Source organism: Lynx rufus, unplaced genomic scaffold, assembly GCF_022079265.1.
Source record: "Lynx rufus isolate CCGP_SWC_20201006 ecotype Redwood Valley unplaced genomic scaffold, mLynRuf1.p SCAF_26, whole genome shotgun sequence".
NCBI lineage: Eukaryota > Metazoa > Chordata > Mammalia > Carnivora > Felidae > Lynx > Lynx rufus.
Window position 1 is genome coordinate 7,592,943 of NW_025814841.1, and position 23,684 is coordinate 7,616,626.

Genomic DNA, 23,684 nt, shown 5'->3' on the forward strand with positions numbered 1-23,684 from the left:
ATTCAATTATTTATGCTTATATTGTCAAACTAAAAAGAGTCAGTTTTTAACACTTCATATAGGTATTGATGCTATGTTAAAAAATGTTTTCAACAATGTGAGGTAATTAGTTTAATATGCCACACTATACAAATATAAACATATATATCTTGTGAAATAATTTAAGTTGTGCCGAAACTTCCAAATAACAATATATTCCAAAATTCCACTAATTCAGAAATAAATTATTTCATCAAATTTAACAACGTGAGCAATAAATATTCAAAAATAGATTATTCTGAGATACATAACAACTCTAAAAAATAAACTTTCTAAAATGTGATATGTGTTCTGGAGATTTCTATAATGATAAGAACCAAAACACATACATAATCCAAAATCCTCAAACTTATTATAATGTTACATCTCTAATATATACTACAACTATCACATAAATCTTTTTACACTTTTAAAATAACTGTTAAACTGTACGTCTAAAATTGTGGTTTTAATGTAAAATGTTGAGTGATTTATGTAAGGGAATATAAATCTGCAGCAGTAAATTTTGCATTAATGTAAGGATCTGACAATCCAAGGGAAAGAAAATGAAGTAATCTGCCAGTAAGAAGTCCTCAAACCGGGGGTCAGATCATGTTCATGGAAACCATCTGGTTGGGACCCTCTGAGCCACACCAAACACAAATGATCTTTTAAAAAAAATATCCTATTCATTAATGCATCACAGCTGCACTGAGTGTTACTTCATTTTTCCATGGCAACATCCTTTCTGTTTCAAGGATCTTATTTCAGTTTTGGTAGCAACGTGTTCTTTCGCCAATATTGAACACATTCATGTGTTAAAGTGAAGGGATTATTACAAATTCTTGAAGTCGAACCACCTCTATTTTGATTCCTATTAGGTCAAAGGCTACAAATCTTAAGTATGATACACTGAGAATAAACCAATAAAGCAGAAATCATTTGGTATTTATTTTAATCAATGAAATGACTATCATGAATTTTTTGGAAGTTCCAAGTTTATATGCCATTTGAAAAGATATATGCCTTTGTGTACCCCCAACCCATCTCCCATATGTAAGGTTTGGTAAACTTAGATTTTTCTAATTTGTACACTCTACAACTGTGCTCACAACTCAGTTAAAAAAAAAAAAGAGAGAGACTTAGATAGGTTTCACTTACACATTAATCTAAACATTTTAATTAGCCCACTGTCTATTATACAGAACATTTTGTAAGTAAATGCTTTAAGTGACTCCTGGGTGGCTCAGTTGGTTAAATGTCTGACTTCGACTCAGGTCACGATCTCGTTGGTAGTGAGTTCGGCCCTGTGTGGGGCTCTGTGCTGACAGCTGGAGCCTGAAGCCTGCTTCAGATTCTGTCTCCCTCTTTCTCTGCCCCTCCCTTGCTTGTGCTCTGTCTCTCTCTCTCTCTCAAAAATAAATAAAAACATTACAAAATTTTTTTAAAGTAAATGCTTAAAATTGTTATACCATATTTTCTATACAGTTAAATTTTTTTTTAAGTTTATTTATTTTTGAGAGACAGACAAGAGAGTGAGCAGGGGAGAGGCAGAGACAAAGGGGGAGAGAGAATCTCAAGCAGGATCCCCACTGTCAGCATGCAGCCTGATGAGGGGCTCGAACTCACAAACAGAGATCATGACCTGAGCTGAAACCAAGAGTCGGACGCTTAACTGACTGAGCCACCCAAGCACCCCAATTTTCTATACTTTTAAGTAACATTCCTATTTCCTCTTCCCCACTAACATGAATTCTTTCCTTTGAAACTTTAATTTTTTTAATGTTTATTTAGTTTTGAGAGAGAGAGAGAGAGAGACAGAGTGCGAGCAGGGGAGGGGCAGACACAAAATCTGAAGCAAACTTCAGGCTCTGAGCTGTCAGCAGAGAGCCTGAATGCAGGGCTCGAACTCCCAGACCATGAGATCATGACATAAGCTGAAGTCAATGCTTCACCGACTGAGCCACCTAGGTGCCCCAATATTTAAAACGTCAGTGATAATTTTATTTTGCAAAATTTCTGAAGAATGAAATGTTCTCTGTATGAATTGTATTATTCAGAAAATAGTTTCAAATAAAAACATACATGAAGAAACATTTCAGGTTATATTTTCATTCACTTTTTCTTTAATTCATGCATTCTTTAATATCGACCACGAACTGAACTGCAAGTCAGGAATAAAGAGACAAAAGACATAAACACAGCACCCAAAAACTTGAAACAAGAGGGTTTTAAACTACTAATAGTCTTACAGAATTTTCACTAGAACATAGGGTCTGTAATGTCAGATAATCAGCCTATTGTGTTTATAGTCTCAGTACATAGTAGCATGTCTAGCATGTACTAGGCACTAAATAATTAATAAGTGAACACAATTATTTTTATTAGTATCAGTATCTGATGTTAATTAAAATAACTGCTTAATACCTGTTGTTCATCATTTCATTCTACAGAGACAACTTAGTAATTAATAAAATTGACATGTCAGCCAAATGGGTTCAACTCTAACCGTGGAACTTTTAACAAATTAATCTCTCGGTGACTTTAGTTTACTCATCTGTAATTGTGGGGAGGTGGGAGTCAGCTCTGATATAAAGATACAATGTATTAACTCTCACCAAAAGGTTTGCTAAATAAAGTCAATGAACATACACTGAATTATCTCCTATATGTCAGATCCATATATTAGCTCTCATGGATTCATAAGAGATGTTCACAGTCTTTTTCTTTAAAAACACTGTTGCTTATAAGTATTTATGTATATAGAGGCCACCAATATAAGCAGTATTCCATTTGCACTATAACAAATATATTATTAACTACCGCCCAAATCACCATATTCCTATTTGTTAACTCTCAATACACTATGAAAATATTTGGGGTACCTTCATTTATAGTAGAAATCTTAATGTTCCCAATATAAGGCATTAAGTTAAAAACCTCAATAGTGAACCTTGGTTGTCTTCTTTTCCAGATTAATACAAATCTACATTTCCCCATATTTACCAAGGGACAATATGAAAAAATGCCTACATTTGAATTACCAACTTTGTCCTCTAACAAACTACCGTGCCATTGCTGTCACCTTTTCACTGCCTATAATGAAAGATAGATTCTTTGCAAAATTTTAAGCATAAATGTAAATAATTACTTTTACAAGTAAGGTGGCTGGCATTTGGTCTGTCTAGCCTCAAATGCCTACCCTTGTCTGATCATGGAGATAGGCCAGGAAGTGCGCTGGATATGAGGACATCTGTATCATGCAGTATTATTACTGCATCACTGATCGTATTCAGTATGTAACTTCCTGGAAAGAGAATTCAATTGGTCTAGCTTAACTACCTTATGGGACTTGAGACACTTTGACACATCGAAACCAAGGAATGTGGTATGGAAAATAAAGAGTCCACTACATTACACAGGCCACTTAGAAAGCTTCAGAAACTATAAAAAACATCTAGAAAATGCCATATAACAGAAACGTGATCTTCAATGTAAAAGACAAGACTGAGTTTGGCAAAAAACAAGAAAATGTACTCCTTTATTAGTGAATTCCAGGCCAGAGTATTTCTATTTTGTCAACTGCATGCCATTGCCAATTATGTGCTCTGGAATGAAAATGTAGCTTTTTGCAGTAAAATAGATAGGATCTCTACTGATCAACTGATAAAGAAAAATTGCAAAGAACTGAGTTTGTGCTAATCTTTTGTGAAAAAGGCCCCCGAACTAAGTTCCCATTTTAAAAAATGGTTCAAGACTACATATAGTACTATAATATAATCCATTAAGACGAAATGTGGAAGTTACTTTTCCCACTGAAAAACAAATAGGTTATAGAAAATATTGTTTACATCTTAATGCAATATAAGTCTATTACAAGAAAGAAGAACATGGGCTTAGCAAATATCAACTTTGGCTCCAAAATCAATTTTCCAGAAATCCTGATTCTGAACACATTTGCTTGCTCAAACTTCCATTAAGAGAATAATCCTTTGATGGCTTCAAGTTATGATGTTCTATTTTATCTGATGACAACTTCAGAGTTTTCTGGTTTATATTTTGGTTCATAAAACATCTTGGAAAACGGACACTACTATTTTAAAAACTAGAATTTTAGGGCCTAGATTTTAATCATTTAATCAGAATCAAGTTTTACCTTTAAACTTTTCCAGAACACATTAACATCTGGAAATGTCTAAATATACAGCATGTATAATACAGTGCCGAGACTAGAAATGAAGCAAGCAAGTGCCTGGGTCATATTCAAAATAACATATACAAAGATATAATCATTAGAACTCCTGTAATTACATGTTAATTTACACTCAATAAGCTTAGTCAAATGAGGAACATGAGTCTAAACCGCAGACATAAAAATGGTTAACGTGGCAAATTTTATGTTAAGTGTATCTTACCACAAAAATTTTTTAAAAGAAAAAAGTGAGGAAAATCAGTATCTCTACTTATAACTAATCCATAATGATAGCTAAGATTTAGTTTATTGCTGGTGATAAAGCTAATGAAGGCAATGTATCATGATAAAACAAGCAAAATAACCAGAATTTCACAAGAATGTCAGAATTGGAAATAACCTTAAACATTATTTAATGTAACCATTTCATACTGCAGATAAGCAAAGTAGAGTCCATAGTTAAGATATAGAATTTGATACTGCTAACGCCTGGCTCCTTGAAATTCTATACACCCTTTCCTTTCATGAACTATCTGGCTTTTCCTCCTACATTTCTGATCTCTCTACTACAATTTCCTTCAAGGACACTTTCTCTTCCACTGTCTGCTTTAGAAATGGCATCCCCTTGGCCCACTGCTCTTTCAACTTCACATATTTTTTGGATGACCAATTCTCCTGGTTTTATCCATCTATAGATGATTTCCAAAATATATCTCTAGTGTGAAATCTCTTCCTGAAGCTCCAGATATGAATATCCTACAGTCCGATAGAAGCCCGGAGATCTCACAGGTGTTTCAAATGTATGTATAAACTCTCTATTTGCCCCTGATTCTGCATAGCTGCTTCTTTTACCATTTCATGGCATCATTATGCACCCAAATGCCAAAACTGGAATGTGAAACACCACTTAGACAGCCTCCTTCTTCTCAGTCCCCCAAAGTCCCCTCAGCATTAGTCACTAAGCCATGCTGACTTTATCTTAGGTCCCTCAGGACCACTGGCCAAAGTGGCCTATTGTCTAGTGTTTTCTGATTTGTATACTGAACATTTAGAATCTTTTAAATAAGTTTAAAATAAAGAAAATGTATAATGAAATTTGTAATTTGAGAAACATCTCAAAATTTGCATAATTTGTAACTTTATCAAGAATAGCATATAAGATGTATTTCATATAATTTGCTAATAATATGTAAAGTGCACCAACAGTTTTCATCTAAGTTATACAAATGAGATGGTATACACAAGTGTTACAAGGGAGATTATTTTTTAACGATATTAAGTGTTACCAGTGAGATTATTTCTTTACCAATATCAAAGGTGCTAAAAGTTAAAAAGGATCATAGAAATTAAAACCATGACAATTCTTTTATTTTACCTGCAGTGTGAGACTCTTTACTGCATTCCATACTACTCCAATAAATTCTTTCATTCTTTCTTCAGGACTTCTACAGCCTTCAGATATATTCAGCATGGCTTTCACAGGAACTGACAATGGTCGAGATTCTAAGTATAAGAACAGTTAATTAATTAACACACATTTACTTTACTGTTTTAGAAAAATATACAGAAACTACTTCCAAGATTATTTATTTCTTTATTAGTTCTGAATGAGATTACAAAATAACACATCAGATCACTTTAGACTATAGAATTACTGATTTTTGCAACTATTCAAACATAAGCACAACTTATCTGTTAAAAGTCAGGAGAGTGTTGGTTACTCCTGTTGGGTTGGTGACTGGGAGATAGCACTGTGGAACAATGTTATAATCTAATATTCTATTTAATGAATACATGGATATATACACACTTTACTAAAATGAAGCTGTAACCTAACAATTTACCCATTTCTGAGTATAAAGATACCTCAATAAAAACTTTACTTGAAAACAAAAAAGGAACAACAAAGCATTTTATTTATCCAAAATAGATAAGAAACAGGTCTTCCCATATGTGAATTCTCCTGATGACAAAATCTTATCCATAGGCTCTCTAAACTTTTTTTTTAAGTTTATTTATTTTGACAGAAAGACCAACCATATGCACGCACCTGTGAGCAATCAAGGGAGGGGGACAGAGCAAGAGGGAGAGAGAATCCCAAGTGGGCTCCACTCTTCATTTGATCCCACAAACCTGAAGATCATAATCTGGCTGAAATCAAGAGTCAGACACTTAAGTGACGGAGCCAACCAGGCTCCAACTTTATTTTTTTAATATGAAATTTATTGTCAAATTGGCTTCCATACAACAGCCAGTGCTCATCCCAACAGGTGCCCTCTTCAATGCATATCACCCATTTTCCCCTCCCTCCCACCCCCCGATCAACCCTCAGTTTATTCTGTTTTTAAGAGTCTCTTATGGTTTGCCTCCTTCCCTCTCTGTAACTTTTTCCCCCCTTCACCACCCCCATGGTCTTCTGTTAAGTTTCTCAAGATCTACATAAGAGTGAAAACATACGGTATCTGTCTTGCTCTGTATGACTTATCTCACTTAGCATGACACTCTCCAATTCCATCCACATTGCTACAAAAGGCCATATGTCATCCTTTCTCATTGCCAAGTAGTATTCCATTGTATATATAAACCACAACTTCTTTATCCATTCATCAGTTGATGGACATTTAGGCTCTTTCCATAATTTGGCTATTGTTGAGAGTGCTGCTATAAACATTGGGGTACAAGTGCCCCTATGAATCAGTACTCCTGTAGCCCTTGGGTAAATTCCTAGCAGTGCTATTGCTGGGTCATAAGGTAGATGTATTTTTAATTTTTTGAGGAACCTCCACATTGTTTTCCAGAGTGGCTGCACCAGTTTACATTCTCACCAACAGTGCAAGAGGGTTCCCGTTTCTCCATATCCTTGCCAGCATCTATAGTCTCCTAACTTGTTCATGTTAGCCACTCTGACTGGCGTGAGATGATATCTCAGTGTGGTTTTGATTTGTATTTCCCTGATGAGGAGCGACGTTGAGCATCTTTTCATGTGCCTGTTGGCCATCTGGATGTCTTCTTTAGAGAAGTGTCTACTCATGCCTTCTGCCCATTCCTTCACTGGATTATTTGTTTTTCGGGTGTGGAGTTTGGTGAGTTCTTTATAGATTTTGGACACTAGCCCTTGGTCCAATATGTCATTTGCAAATATCTTTCCCATTCCATCGGTTGCCTTTTAGTTTTGTTAATTGTTTCCTTTGCAGTGCAGAAGCTTTTTATCTTCATGAGGTCCCAATAGTTCATTTTTGCTTTTAATTCCCCTTTCCTTTGGAGCTGTGTCAAGTAAGAAATTGCTGCAGCTGAGGTCAGAGAGGTTTTTTCCTGCTTTCTCCTCTAGGGTTATGATGGTTTCCTGTCTCACATTCAGGTCCTTCATCCATTTTGAGTTTGTTTTTGTGAATGGTGTAACAAAGTGGTCTAGTTTCATCCTTCTGCAGTTCTCCCAGCACCATTTGTTGAAGAGACTGTTTTTTTTTCCATTGGATATTCTATCCTGCTTTGTCAAAGATTAGTTGGCCACACTTTTGTGGGTCCACTTCTGCAGTCTCTATTCTATTCCATTGGTCTATGTGTCTGTTTTTGTGCCAATACCATGCTGTCTTGATGATTACAGCTTTGTAGTAGAGGCTAAAGTCTGGGATTGTGATGCCTCCCACTTTGGTCGTCTTCTTCAATATTACTTTGGCTTTTGGGGTCTTTGTGGTTCCATACAAATTTTGGATTGCTTGTTCTAGCTTTGAGAAGAATGCTGGTGTAACTCTGATTGGGATTGCACTGAATATGTAGATAGCTTTGGGTGGTACTGACATTTTAACAATATTTATTTTTCCAATCCATGAGCATGGAATGTTTTTCCATTTCTTTGTATCTTTTTCAATTTCCTTCCTAAGCTTTCTATAGTTTTCAGCATACAGATCTTTTACATCTTTGGTTAGGTTTATTCCTAGGTATTTTATGATTCTTGGTGCAATTGTAAATGGGATCAGTTTCTTTGTCTTTGTGTTGCTTCACTATTAGTGAGTTGCTACACTATTAGTGTATAAGAATGCAACTGATTTCTGTACATTGATTTTGTACCCTGTGACTTTGCTCAATTCATGTATCAGTTCTAGAAGACTTTTGATGGGTTCTATCAGGTTTTCCATGTATAATATCATGTCATCTGCAAAAATTGAAAGCCTGACTTCATCTTTGCCAATTTTGATGCCTTTGATTTCCTTTTGTTGTCTGATTGCTGATGCTAGCACTTCCAACACTATGTTAACCCACAGTGGTGTTCCTGATCTCAGGGGAAAAGCTCTGTTTTTCCCCACTAGGATGATATTAGCTGTGGGCTTTTCATAAATGGCTTTTATGATGTTTAAGTATGTTCCTTCTATCCCAACTTTCTCAAGGATTTTTATTAAGGATAATGAATTTTGTCAAATGCTTTTTCTGCATCAATTGACAGGATCATATCGTTCTTTTCTTTTATTAATGTGATGTATCACATTGATTGATTTGCAAATATTGAACCAGCCCTGCAGCCCAGGAATGAATCCCACTTGACCATGGTGAATAATTCTTTTTATATGCTGTTGAATTCAATTTGCTAGTATCTTGTTGAGAATTTCTGCATCCATATTTATTAGGGACATTGGCCTGTAGTTCTCTTTTTTTGCTGGGTCTCTGTCTGGTTTGGGAGTCAAAGTAATATTGGCTTCATAGAATGAGTCTGGAAGGTTTCCTTCCCTTTTTATTTTTTGGAACAGCTTGAGAAGGATAGGTATTATTTCTGCCTTAAATGTCTGGTACAATTCCCCAGGGAAGCCACCTAGTCCTGGAATCTTATTTGTTGGGAGATTGTTGATAACTGATTCAATTTCTCACTGGTTATGGGTCTGTTCAAATTTTCTATTTCTTCCTGTTTGAGTTTGGAATTGTGTGGGTGCTTAGAAATTTGTCCATTTCTTCCAGGTTGTCCAGTCTGTTGGCATATAATTTTTTATAGTATTCCCTGATAATTGCTTGTATTTCTGAGGGATTGGTTGTAATAATTCCATTTTCATTCATGATTTTATCTATTTGGGTCATCTCCCTTTTCTTTTTGAGAAGCCTGGCTAGAGGTTTATCAATTTTATTTTTTTCAAAAAACCAACTCTTGGTTTCACTGATCTGCTCTACAGTTTTTTTAGATTCTATATTGTTTATTTCTGCTCCAATCTTTATTATTTCTCTTCTTCTGCTAGGTTTGGGGTGTCATTGCTGTTCTGCTCTAGTTCCTTTAGGTGTGCTGTTAGGGATTTTTCTTGTTTCTTGAGATAGGCCTGGATTGCAATGTATTTTCCTCTCAGGACTGCGTTCGCTGCATCCCAAAGCGTTTGGATTGTTGTATTTTCATCTTCATTTGTTTCCATATATTTTTTAATTTCTTCTCTAATTGCCTGGTTGACCATTCATTCTTTAGTAGAGTGTTTTTTAACTTCCATGCTTCTGGAGGTTTTCCAGACTTTTTCTTGTGGTTGATATCAAGTTTCATAGCATTGTGGTCTGAAAGTGTGCATGGTATGATCAATTCTTTTATACTTATGAAGGGCTGTCTTGTGACCCAATATGTGTATCTATCTATCTTGGAGAATGTTCCATGTACACTCAAAAAGAAAGTATATTCTGTTGCTTTGGGATGCAGGGTTCTAAATATATCTGTCAAGTCCATCTGATCCAATGTATCATTCAGGGCCCTTGTTTCTTTATTGATCCTGTGTCTAGATGATCTATCCATTGCCGTAAGTGGGGTATTAAAGTCCCCTGCAATTACCACATTCTTATCAATAAGGTTGCTCATGTTTGTGATTGTTTTATATATTTGGGGGCTCCCTTATTCGGCGCATAGACATTTATAATTGTTAGCTCTTCCTGATGGATAGACCCTGTAATTATTATATAATGCCCTTCTTCATCTCCTGTTACAGTCTTTAATTTAAAGTCTAGTTTGTCTGATATAAGTATGGCTACTCCAGCTTTCTTTTCATTTCCAGTAGCATGATAGATAGTTCTCCATCCCCTCACTTTCAATCTGAAGGTGTCCTCAGATCTAAAATGAGTCTTTTGTAGACAGAAAATAGATGGGTCTTGTTTTTTTATCCATTCTGATACCCTATGTCTTTTGGTTGGAGTATGTAGTCCATTTATATTCAGTGTTATTACTGAAAGATATGGGTTTAGAGTCATTGTGATATCTGTAGGTTTCATGCTTGTAGTGATGTCTCTGGTCCTTTGTGGTCCTTGCAACATTTCACTCACAAAGTTCCCCTTAGGCTCTCTTGTAGGCTTGGTTTAGCGGTGATGAATTCCTTCAGTGTTTGTTTGGAAGACCTTTATCTTTCCATCTTTCCTTCTATTCTGCATGACAGACTTGCTGGATAAAGGATTCTTTTTTTTTTTTTTTCAACGTTTATTTATTTTTGGGACAGAGAGAGACAGAGCATGAACGGGGGAGGGGCAGAGAGAGAGGGAGACACAGAATCGGAAACAGGCTCCAGGCTCTGAGCCATCAGCCCAGAGCCTGACGCGGGGCTCGAACTCACGGACCGCGAGATCATGACCTGGCTGAAGTCGGACGCTTAACCGACTGCGCCACCCAGGCGCCATGGATAAAGGATTCTTGGCTGCATATTTTTTCTGTTCATCACATTGAAGATTTCCTGCCATTCCTTTCTGGCCTGCCAAGTTTCAGTAGATAGGTCTGCTACTACACTTATGTGTCTACCTTTGTATGTTATGCCCGTTTATCCCTAGCTGCTTTCAGAAATCTCTCTTTATCCTTGTATTTTGCCAGTTTCACTACACATATCCTGCAGAAAATTGATTCAAGTTACGTCTGAAGGGAGTTTGCTGTCCATTGGAGTCCTCTTGGATTTCAATGCCTGTTTCCTTCCCCAGATCAGGGAAGTTCTCAGCTATTTTGTTCAAGTACACCTTCAGCCCCTTTCTCTCTCTCTTCCTCTTCTGGAATTCCTATGATACGGATGTTCCGTTTGATTGCATCACTTAGTTCTCTAATTTTCCCCTCATACTCCTGGATTTTTTTATCTCTCTTTTTCTCAGCTTCCTCTTTTTCCATAATTTTATCTTCTAATTCACCTATTCTCTCCTCCACCTCTTCAATCTGTGTTATGGCTGCCTCCATTTTATTTTGCACCTCATTTATAGCATTTTTTAATTCCTCATGACTATTTTTTAGTCCCTTGATTTCTGTAGCAATAGATTCTTTGCTGTCCTCAATGCTTTTTTTAAGCCCAGCGATTAATTTTATGACTATTATTCTAAACTCTTGTTCTATTATATTGCTTAAATCAGTTTTGATCAATTCATTAGCTGTTACTACTTCCTGGAGTTTCATTTGAGAAGAATTCTTCCATTTTGTCATTTTGGCTAGGCCCTCTGGTAGCCCCAAACTGCAGGGCACTTCCCCTGTGTTGTCCCAAGGAACTTGGGTTGGTGGGTGGGGCCGCAGTCAGACCCAATGTCTGCCCCCAGCCCACAGCTGGGGCCACAGTCAGACTGGTGTGTACCTTATCTTTCCCTCTCGCAGGGGCAGGACTTACTGTGGAGTGGTGTGGCCCTTGTCCAGGCTGCTTGCACACTGCCAGGCTGGTGGTGCTCCTTTGATAGGATCTGGCCAAGGGCGTATTAGCTGGAGTGGATCTGCAAGGTGCGCAGGGGCAGGAGGGGCAGGCTTAGCTAGCTTTGCTGTTGGTAGTCCTCTGCAGGAGGTGCCCTGCAGCACAGGGAGGGAGGCAGGCCCGTTGGAGGGATGGATCCACAGCTGCACAGCATTGGGCATTTGCACAGTGCAATCAAGTTGGATGATGGGAACTGGTTCCCTTTGGAATTTCAGCCGGGGGATGGGAGAGGGATATGGTGCTTACCAAAGCCTTTGTTCCCCCACTGAGCTGTGTCCTTCCAAGACTTAAGAACTCTCCCTCCCAGCCTCCCTGCTCTCTGAGAGCAGAGCTGTTGACTTTTAACATTCCAGATGTTAAGTACCGCTGGCTGTCAGAACTCACGCAGTCCAGCCCCTCTGCTTTTGCAAGCCACACTTCAGGGGCTCTGCCTTGCCCAGCGGTCTGCTCTTCCACCACCCCAGCTCCCTCCCGCCAGTCCATCTAGCACGCACCGCCTCTCTGCTCTTCCTACCCTCTTCTGTGGGCCTCTTGTCTATGCTTGGCTCCGGAGAGTCCATTCTGCTAGTCTTCTGGTGGTTTTCTGGGTTATTTAGGCCGATGTGGGTGGAATCTAAGTGATCAGTGGGATGAGGTGAGCCCAGCATCCTCCTGTGCCACCATCTTCCTTCAGTCGAATGATCCTAGTGCAAGCAGAAGGTCTTTGTAGGCTACAGGACTCTGACAAGCTTAATGCAGGGTTCTTCATCCAGGTGCCTAACAGTCAAAGGTCATTTCCTGAGGTCAAATGAGAGAGGCCCTAAACCATGAAAATTTATTTCCAATGTCCAGCTGGGAGATCTGAGAGGTGTGGGCATGGGCTCCTATTGCTCCAACTTTACAAACTGATTTTGAAAGTAACCAAAAAAGCATGTGCTTACATAAAAGGCAAATTTCTATATTAAGAAAGCAAAAGGTGATATTCCACTCTGTATAGTATGTTATTAAAATTTTTGTCCATCTAAATTACAGAAATCAGAGAATTTCAACAATTTTAAAGCAAAATTTCAGAAATTACTCTTAACTTAATAATCTATAACAACATATATTATTTCTAAACATATCCATATATTTTTATACATTATATATTAATATAAACATTAATTTGTATGTACCACTTTATGTACTTCAGAAACATAAAATAAGTCAGATCTTGGTTTTTAAGACTTTGATTAAATTAAGTTTGATGGTCCTAAAATGCTCTCCAAAGTAAATGCTGCCATATTACCACTATGTGAACTACAGTTGCTGTATTTCAACTCAGTTTCCTTATCTTCCCAACTTGGCTCATTTGCATTTATACTAGATTAATAACATCTTTTTAAAAATTTTTAATATTTATGAGAGAGACAGAGAGAGCAAGCAGGAGAGGGGTAGAGAGAGAGGGGGACACAGAATATGAAGCAGGCTCCAGGCTCTGAGTTGTCAGCACGGAGCCTGATGCAGGGCTTGAACTCACAAACCGTGAGATCATGACCTGAGCCAAAGTCGGATGCTCAACCAAATGAGCCACCCAGGCGCCCCATAGATTAATATCTTAAGGGCATGAATCATAGACCCTTTTCCCTCATATTTATAAACCCACAATCTACCACAATATGCATATTATAAATTCAAAGAATGTTTATTTAAAACAAGAGTTTGGGAGAGATCCATAGAGAGATTTGGGAACCGAGCATTCTAGGTAAATAATAATGCAAAAGTCCTGGGTTACAGGTATACTTAGGATATTCAAGAAATAATATGGAAGAAATGATGGCCAAAACAAAGTAAAGAGTGAGTGAAGTAGGAAATGAGTCAGAGCTATAAATAAGGACCAGTCATACAGAGCTTATATAGGCCATGGTAAGAAGGTTGGCTTTTGCTTTGGAGAAGCTGGGACATGATCATGGAGTCTAAATACAGTCATAAAATTATTGGATGGACATATTTTAAAAGAATTTCTCTGGTTACTCTGCAGAAAATCAGCTGTAAGTATTAAAACAGGGAGACAGTATGTGAAAGATGGTGGTTGCAATAGAGGTAGTAAGAAGTGATGAAATTCTGTATCCACTTAAAAAGATAAAGCCTCCAGGCTTTACTGATGGACTACACATACAGTAAGAGAGAATAGTGAAGAACGGATAACTCCAAGGCTTTAGGTCTCAGCAGATGGAAGAATGGAGCTGCAGGAGGAGGAGAACTCAGGGGAAAAAACACCTTAGTTTTTTAGACCTATCAAGTTGCAATTTCCATCGGTTCAAATGAAGATATCAAGGTTACAAACAGCTCAACAACTATACAAAATGGAAAAGAATACCAACAGATAATTAAGAGAAAAATATACTATGGCCAAAAAACTTAATAACACCCTTGCCAAGAAACAAATAAAACTTAAGACAAAAATCAGGTATCCTCTTCCCTGGTCACATTGGCAACATTTTAAAGCATCAATTTGCATATTTACAAAATCTGTCGTTGTTGAAGGCTCTTTTGAGAATTTTTCATATACTGGGAATATGATTAAGTATGGTCTTTTTAGTAGAATTGCAACAGACGACAATTTGTAGCTATCAAAATTTAAACACGCAATATTTTTCTACAATAATCCCATTTCCAAAAACTTATGCTACAGAGATACTTTAACATTTGAGAGTGCATGCATACAAACAACTTCTAAAGAATGGTCAGTGTCAGCAGTATTATTTGAAATAGTTAAAAAAGAAAAGAGGTGAGAAGGGAGCGGAAATGGAGAAGGAAAATGTTAAGCAATTTATCTGTCCATCAAAAAATACATGGTTGGGGCGCCTCGATGGCTCAGCCGGTTAAGCGTCCGACTTCAGCTCAGGTCATGATCTCGCGGTCTGTGGGTCGAGCCCTGCATCAGGCTCTGTGCTGACAGCTCAGAGCCTGGAGCCTGTTTCAGATTCTATGTCTCCCTCTTCCTCTAACCCTCCCCTGTTCATGCTCTCTCTCTCTCTCTGTCTCAAAAGTAAATAAATGTTAAAAAAATTTTTTTTGAAAAAAAAATGGTTAAATTAACTTCACAATACCTCCAAAGAAGATTATAATCCATTCACTTAAAATGAGTAACAGTTACAGGTATGATAGAAAGCACATTTTTGATATCTTGTGAAATGAGAAAAATACATATGTGTAGTATAATCCAAATATGTTTTTACAACAATGTGTAAGTTTGAGTGTGATTTGTCTACTCCATACACAGAAAAAGTTACAGAAGAGTAAAAAAGCAAATCCATGACAGAGGTTTCCTCTGAGGAGAGCAAAATGGAATTGGTGAGGGTAAGAGCGATGGGGTATTTAACACTTTATTCCATATATTTCAGAATTAATTAAATGATTTACAATGGGTTTCCTATTATAATTTTCTTAATAAAACACCATTAATTTGCTTTCTATTGACTTGGATTGCATCACTTCTCTTTTGTCCATTAGTAGTTATGAGAACAAAATGGTTACCTAAGCCTATGGTAAAATTCTGCCAATTTAAATAACTGACTTAAATCTAGACCAACCACACAAAACCTGCACAGAGAAATTTATAGGATCTTTATTCCTAAGTGCCAAAATTTGGAAGGACTAAGATGTCCTTCAGTAGGTGAGTCAATAAACTGTGGCCATGAAAACACACAAAAGCAATTTAAATGCATATTAGTAAGTGAAAGAAGCCAATCTGAAAAAGCTACATACTAATTCAAACTATATGACATTCTGGAAAAGGCAAAACTATGGAAACAGTAAAAAAGATCAGTAGTTACTAGGAGATAAGGAGAAGAGAGTAATAAAACTACTATATTGGTTACTATAATGGTAGATAAAGGTCAATACAAATTTGTCCAAACGCACAGAATATACAATACTAGGAATGAACCCTAATGTAAACTATGGGCTTTGGGTGATAATCATAGAAATTCATCAATTATAACAATGTAACACTTTGGTAGAGGATGTTGATAACAGGGGGAGAATCTATGCATGTGAGGGGAAGGGGATACATGGGCAATCTCTGCACCTTCTCCTCAATTTCACCGTACACCTAAAACTTCTTTAAAAAATAAATTCTATGGAAATAAATTTTTAGATGCAGTCAAAATTTTAAACTCTTAACAATGAATACAAAAGGTTTCCAAAGAAATTTCTATGATCAAATTTCAAAAATCTAGTACAGAATATTAGTTTCATATAAACACCATTATTTCAATTTCAAAATAAACCCATCTAATAAATGCTAACAGTACCAAACAGTTTGAACACTATCACATGACTGTGAAGCAATATTTCAAGTAATTACTAATCAAAAAGCCATACAGTTACTGTAAATATACTGATATAATGACCTAATAAAAAATATTAAAGGAGGCCCTGAAATTTATATGTGATTCAAAAAGCTTTGAAAAACATAAGCAGTTAAAACTTCTCATTAAATATCATAATCTGGCTATTGGAGGTATAAAATCACATTATTTTGGATACACTCATATTGAGTATTTATTTCCTAAAAGATATGAGGAAGACAGTTTTAAAAAAAGGGCATTTATTTTCCCTGTAGTTATGTATATTTCACAGGTAGGATATGAAAACTTCCTATAATTCTGTCAATCTTGATATGTATTTTATTTAATGAAAAACCTCTGTAACGCCTGCTATATGCCAGATATTGCCGTAAGAGCTTTACAAATATTACTTGGTTTAAACCTTATAGCCACCCCATAAGGAACAACACACTATTATTTAGACTCTTATTCTCACCATTTTAGGATAAGAAAACTGATCACACAGAGGTTAAGTAACTTATTCCATGTCACCCAACTGGTAAATCACAAAATGAGGATGTGAATCTACGAAGTCTGACTCCAAAGTCCACGCTTTTAACTATGCTATAGCAACTCTTCTGTTTTTCCAATCCTGTATCATGGTAACTTCTAATTCCAGCAAATATGTACTAACTATACCATATTTTTATTCAAGATGATGGTACCACTGATTGTTTAGAAATCATCAGATGTGTTCATTCTCACTAGAGCTACTCAAAAACCTACATTTAACACAGTAGTCTGATATCCATTATACTTCCTGTTTTTAACAAATAACTAAGGTACTGTTTGCAACAATAAATAAGGTACTTTTGAGACACAAAATTTACTGGTTAAAGTAATATAATAGTAATAAAATGATATCAACAATCAGTTCTTAGATATGTACTATCCAGCCTGGTGCAATATTAATCCTTCATTTCTTCATCATGAAAAATGTACTGCATTGGATGTCTGGGAAGATGGCGGAGTAGGAGGACCCTAAGCTTACCTCCACCCACAGGTACAAGTATATAACATTTACATAAGTGTAAATAACCCAGAAAACAACCCAAAAGCTCACAGTAAAAACTATACAACTACATGTAAAGAAGCAGCTGAATCTAAGAGGACAGAAATGGGCAGTAACATGGTCAGGAGCTAAATGGACCCTCGGGTGGGGCCACAGAAGGCAGGTACCCTGCAGGCTTAGAGAGGAGAGAGAAACAGACCCTCACACAGGAGAATGACACACACAAAGGAATGACAAATGACCCTCACACATAGGAATGACAAATCCCTTTAACATTTGGCTTTGAAAACCAGAGAGGCCAAATTTTGTATGTTCTTACAACCAGTGGGACTTAAAACCTGGAGCTTTAAAAATCAGCACACCAGGCTCTGGGAGAGCCTGAAGAGCAGGAGGAGGCTGAGTCCCCACCTTTAAAGAGACAGCACAACCAAAGTCCACAGAGATACAGCACAGAAACAGCAGTCTTAAAAGAGCATGGGTCACATAGGAGGGAGAGTAGTTTACTTATCTCAGAGTCTACTCCTGAGCAACAGAGATTCCTAGGAGAGTAATTCACAAACAAAGAAGCTGACAGACACCATTCCCTTCCTCCACCCCCCAACCCCCAGCATAAACACATGGCCACCTAGAGGAACCAGAGTGGTGCCCACACTCACCACCTAACTTGCTAACCCCTCCGTTCTCTCCCTCCTCCAGACCTTGCAGATTCACTCCTCTGATGTACTCATGGACAGAGCTCACCCCAGAGTGGGACCACAGGCCTAGCAAGGTGCAAGCAGCCCTGACAGGGGACAGCTCCACTTGAAAATAACTACTCCTTGAGAAACTGGGAAAGATAACCACACATACCAGTTTGTATGTGGCCCTAGCAGTGGGCTAATGGCAGACAGCTGGTCAGATTTCTGGCCCTGGCCACCAATGAAAGCTTCTTAGGGGACAACACAGGGAAAGAGCCCTGCAGTTTGGTGCTACTGCATCATGGGCAAATCCCTGACCTGACTCAACTTAAGCCCATGCGGCCCTACCACATGGACCAAATAACTGCGCACAATAGGCAGAAAAAGCCACTGCAGACAACTGCACTGAAGGAAACAGTGGCTCAGCCACAAAAGCAGGATGTACACAACACACATAAGAGACACACTGGAAATCTGAGGTTCTGGGGAACAAGGAATGCTGCACTGCAGGGCACTACAGGACCTATTCATAAAGCCATTACTTCAAGAGTAAGAGATGTAGTTGACTTTCGTAACACAAAGGAACAGACAGAGAGAGTTAGATAAAATGAGGAAACAAAAGACTATGTCCCAAATGAAAGAACAGGACAAAATCACAGCAAGAGACCAAAGCAAAAAGGAGAACAAGTGTAATAACATTCACAGTATAGGAACCCAGAAGGCGAAGAGAGAGAAAAAAGGGCAGAAATGTATTTGAAAAAATACTAGTTAAAAATATCCCAAATATGGGGAAGGAAACAGAAATCCAGATCAAGGATGCACAGTGAATCCCCAACAAAATAAACACAAGGAGAACCACACCAAGACATATAGTATTTCATATGGTAAAAAGTAGTGATAGGGAATTTTAAAAGCAGCAAGAGAAACACAGTTATGTACCAGGGAAATCCCATAAGGCTATCAGCTGATTTTTTAGGAGAAAATGCAGGCCAGAAGGGAATGGCATGATATATTCAAAGTGCTGAAATGAAAAATTCTATTTAGCATGGCTATCGTTAAGAACAGAAGGAGAAATAGAGTTTCCCAGACAAAAAAAGATAAGGAATTCCTCACCACTAAACCAGTCCTACAAGACATGTTAAAGGGGATGCTCTGAGTAGAAAGGAAAGACCATAGGTAAAAGCAAGAGTAGAAGGAAACAAAAAAGCAGTAAAAATTAATATACCTGTAAAAATTAGTCAAGAAACTCACAAAATAAAAGAATATCAAGTATGACACCAAATACCTAAAATGCAAGAGACATGAAGACAGGGCTCAAACTTAAGTGACCATCAACTGGATTGCTATAGGCAGAAGACTTTACATACAGACCTAATGGTAATCACAAATCAAACACCAGTAATAGACATGCAAACAATAAACAGAAAGGAACCCAAGTATACCACCAAAGAAATCCAACTAATCATGAAAGAAGAGAGGAAGGGAAGTAAACAGAGAAGAACTACAAAAACAATAATAAAAAAGTAACAAAAATGACAATACATACATAATTACTTTGATTGTAAATAGACTAATTGCTCCCTCAAAAGACAGAGTGCAGGAATAGATAAAAAAAACAAGACCCATCTACACGCTGCCTACAAGAGACTAATTTCAGACCTAAAGCAACATTCAGACTGACAGTGAAGGGAATGAAAAGCACTTAGCATGCAAATGGATATGAAAAGAAAGCCAGGGTAGCAATATTTATATAGGACAAAACAGACTTTAAAACAAAGACTGTAACAAGAGACAAAGCACGCTATATAATCATAAAGGAACATACCAAGAAGAACATACAGTATTAAATATTTATGCACCTAACATAGAAATATATAAAGCAGTTAATAACAAACTTAATGGAAATAATCCATGGTAAAATAATAATAGTAGGGGACTTTAACAGCCCACTTACATTAATGGACAGGTCATCCAAACAAAATCTACAAGAAAAAGGTAGCTTTCAATGACACACTGAATCAGATAAATTTAACAGATATGTTCACAAATTTCCACACTAAAACAGCAGAATACACATTCTTTTCAAGTGGAAATGGAACATACTCTAAAATAAATCATATATGAGGCCAGAAAACAAGTCTCAACAAATTCAAAAAGACTGCAGTCATACCATGCATCTTTTCTGTCTACAACTATATGAAACTAGAAACCAACATAAGAAAAAATCTGGAACGAGCACAAATACATGGAGATTAAATAACATGTTACTAAACAGTGAAATGGCCAAGAAATCAAAGAGGAAATAAAAAAATACACGGAGAGAAAGGAAAACGAAAACACAGTCCAAAATCTTTGAGAGGCAGCAAAAGCTATTCTAAGAAGGAAGATTATAGCAATATAAACTTACCTCAAGAAAACAAGAAAAACTCTCAAACTGCCTAACTTTACACCTAAGCGAACTACAAAAAGAGAAACAAACAAAACCCAACACCAGAAGGAAGGAAATAATACAGTTTGAACAGAAATAAATGAAATAAAAATTTTTAAAAAGTCAGATCAATGAAACCAACAGCTGTCCTTTGAAAAGATCAAAATTAATAAACTTTTAGCCAGACTTTCAAAATGAAGAGAGAGAGAGAGAGAGAGAGAGAGAGAGACTCCAATAAACAAAATTAGAAATAAAATAGGAAAAATACCAACAGAGTAACACGAAGAACTGTAAAAGAATATTGTGAAAAATTATATGCCAACAAATTGGACAACCTAGAACAAATAGATCAATTCCTAGAAACATACATTTCTCAAAACTGAATCAGGAAGAAATAGAAAATATGAACAGACCAATTATCAGCAATGAAATTGAATCCATAATCAAAATACTCCCAATAAACAAAAGTCCAAGACCAGATGGCTTCACAGCTGAATTCTACCAAACACTTAAAAAAAGAGTTAATACCTATTCATCTCAAACTATTCCAGAAAACAGAAGAGGAAAGAAAACTTCCCACTTCATTCTTTGAAACTAGAAAAAAGAAAGCCCTACAGGCCAATATCTCTGATGAACATATATGCAAAAATCCTCAACAAAATGCTAGCAAAACTGAATCTAACAATACATTAAAAAAAATAACACACTGATCAAGTGAGATTTATTCCCAGGAAGCAAGGATGGTACAATAATTGCAAATCAATCAACGTAATGTATCACATCAATAAGCCAAAAATAAAACTGTATTATTATTTCAACAAATGCATAAAAAGCATTTGACAAAGTACAACATCCATTCATGATAAAAACCCTCAACAAATGAGGCTTAAAAGCAACATACCTCAACCTAATACAGCACATATATAAAAACAGCTAACATCATACACAATGGTGAAATACTGAGAGCTTTTTCCCTAAGGTCAAGACCAAGACAAGGAGGTCCATTCTCACCACTCTTATTCAAAACAGTACTGTAAGTCCTAGTCACAGCAATGAGACAACAAAAAGGAATAAAAGGCATCCAAATTGGTAAGGAGACTCCCACCAAAAAACTACTAAAACTGATCAATGAATTCAATAAAGCCACAGGATACAAAATCAATGTGCAGAAATCTACTGCATTTCTATACACTAACAATGAAGCAGCAGAAAGTGAAATTAAGAAAACAATCCCATTATCACTGCACCAAAAATAATAACACACTTAGAAACAAACTTAACCAAGGAGGTCAAAGACCTACATTCTGAAAACTGTAAAACACTGATGAAAGAAACTGAAGATGACAAAGACATTCCACCCTCATGGACTAGGAGAAGAAATATTGTTATTTGCTATATTGCTATATTGTTATTGTTATTTGTACATACTACCAAAAACAATCCACGAATTTAATGCAACCCCTATCAAAATACCAATAGCATTTTTCACAGAACTAGAATAATCCTAAAATTTGTATGGAACCAAAAAAGCAATCTTGAATTATAATAATAAAGCCAGACGTATCACAATTTCAGATTTCAAGTTATACTATAAAGCGGTAGTAATCAAAACAGTATGGTACTGATACAAAAACATACAAAGAGATCAAAAGAAAGAAGAGAAAATCCGGGAATAAACCCACAATTACATGGTCAATTAATGTTTAACAAAGCAGGAAAGAATATCCAATGGGAAAAAGACAGTCTCCTCAACAAATGATGCTGGCAAAACTGGACAGCAACATACAGAAGAATAAAACTGGTCCACTTTCTTACACCATACACAAAAATAAATTCAAAATGGATGAAAGACCTAAATGTGAGACCGGAGACCATAAAAATCCTACAAGAAAGCATAGGCGGTAATTTCTCTGACATAAGCCATAACAACATTTTTCTAGATAGGTCTCTTGAGGTAAGGGACAGAAAAGCAAAAATAAGTTACTGGAACTAAATATAAAAAGCTTCTACACAGCAGAGGAATCAATCAACAAAACCAAAAGGCACCCTACTAGGTGGGAGAAGATATTTGCAAATGACATATTCAATAAAAGGGTTAATATCTAAAATACATAAAGAACTGGGGCACCTGGGTGGCTTAGTCGGTTAAGTGTCTGACTTTGGCTCAGGTCATGATCTCAGGGTTCATGGGTTCAAGCCCTGCATCAGGCTCTGTGCTGACAGCTCAGAGCCTGGAGCCTGCTTCGGATTCTGTGTCTCCCTCTCTCTCTGCTCTCGTGCTCTCTCTCTCAAAAATAAGTAAACTTTAAAAAAAATAATGAAAATAAAATACATAAAGAACTTATCCAACTCAATACCCAAAGAAACAAATCATCCACTTTAAGTGGGAAGAAGATAGGAACAGACATTTCTCCAAAGAAAACACCCAGATGACCAACAGACCTATGCAAAGATGCTCCATGTTATTCATTATTAGGGAAATACAAGTCAAAACTATAATGAGAGTATCACCTCACACCTGTCAGAATGGTGAAGATCAAAAACACAAGAAACAAGAAGTGTTGGCAAGGATGTGGAGAAAAAGAAACCCCAGTGCACCACTGATATGAATGCAAACTGGTGCATGCACTGTAGAAAACAGTAGGAAGCTTCCTCAAAAATTTAAAAATGGAACTCCCCTATGATCCGGTAATTATACTACTGGGTATTTACCCAAAGAATATGAAAATAAAGATATCTGTATGCCTGCCTGTTTAATGAAGCAATATTTACAATAGCCAAATTATGTAAGCAGCCCAAGTGTCCATCAGTAAATGAATGGGTAAAGATGTGGTGTGTGTGTATACAAAAAAAAGAAAAAAAGAAAAAGTAATACACTTGGAGTCAACTTATGTGTTTCAGTTGTGTCACTTGCCATAATACTTAAGGAAAGCAAGTTAATCTAAGTGTCAGAAAATGAAAATTCTATTACCAAATGGCAACAATACTATTCATGTTAAATGTTTTAGTGTATATGAAAACAGTTCATGAAAGTACTATAAATATAGGAAAATGATAATAAAAAAAACTGTAAAGTGTAGAAAAGAACTTGAAAGTTACCAGATATAAAACACAAGTTCCCACCTCTTCTATCACAATCAGGCTGTTGTTTTAGTTCTACCTTAAATACCATTTCCTCTGAGAAATGGTCAGTGATTTCCCCAAATTAGACTTCGTCCTTCCTCTATAATCTCTCAGAATTCTGACACAACTCTGTATAACATATTTAATTCTCAATGGTATTGTATTAAACATCTAAATATTTATCTTTCCAAAAGGAGCAGTAAAGCCTTATGATATGGTATAGTAAT

At 36.6% G+C, this 23,684-nt stretch overlaps 1 protein-coding gene across 2 annotated transcripts in view; it reads right to left on the reverse strand.

Moving 5' to 3' along the window:
- VPS13B (vacuolar protein sorting 13 homolog B) overlaps window positions 1-23,684 on the reverse strand; it is an 806,197-nt gene that overhangs the window by 414,161 nt on the left and 368,352 nt on the right. For both annotated transcript variants that reach the window (XM_047088880.1, XM_047088879.1), the window contains exon 22: window positions 5,586-5,713. In XM_047088880.1, coding sequence (XP_046944836.1) covers window positions 5,586-5,713 — 128 coding nt within the window. The remainder of the gene's footprint in view (window positions 1-5,585; window positions 5,714-23,684) is intronic.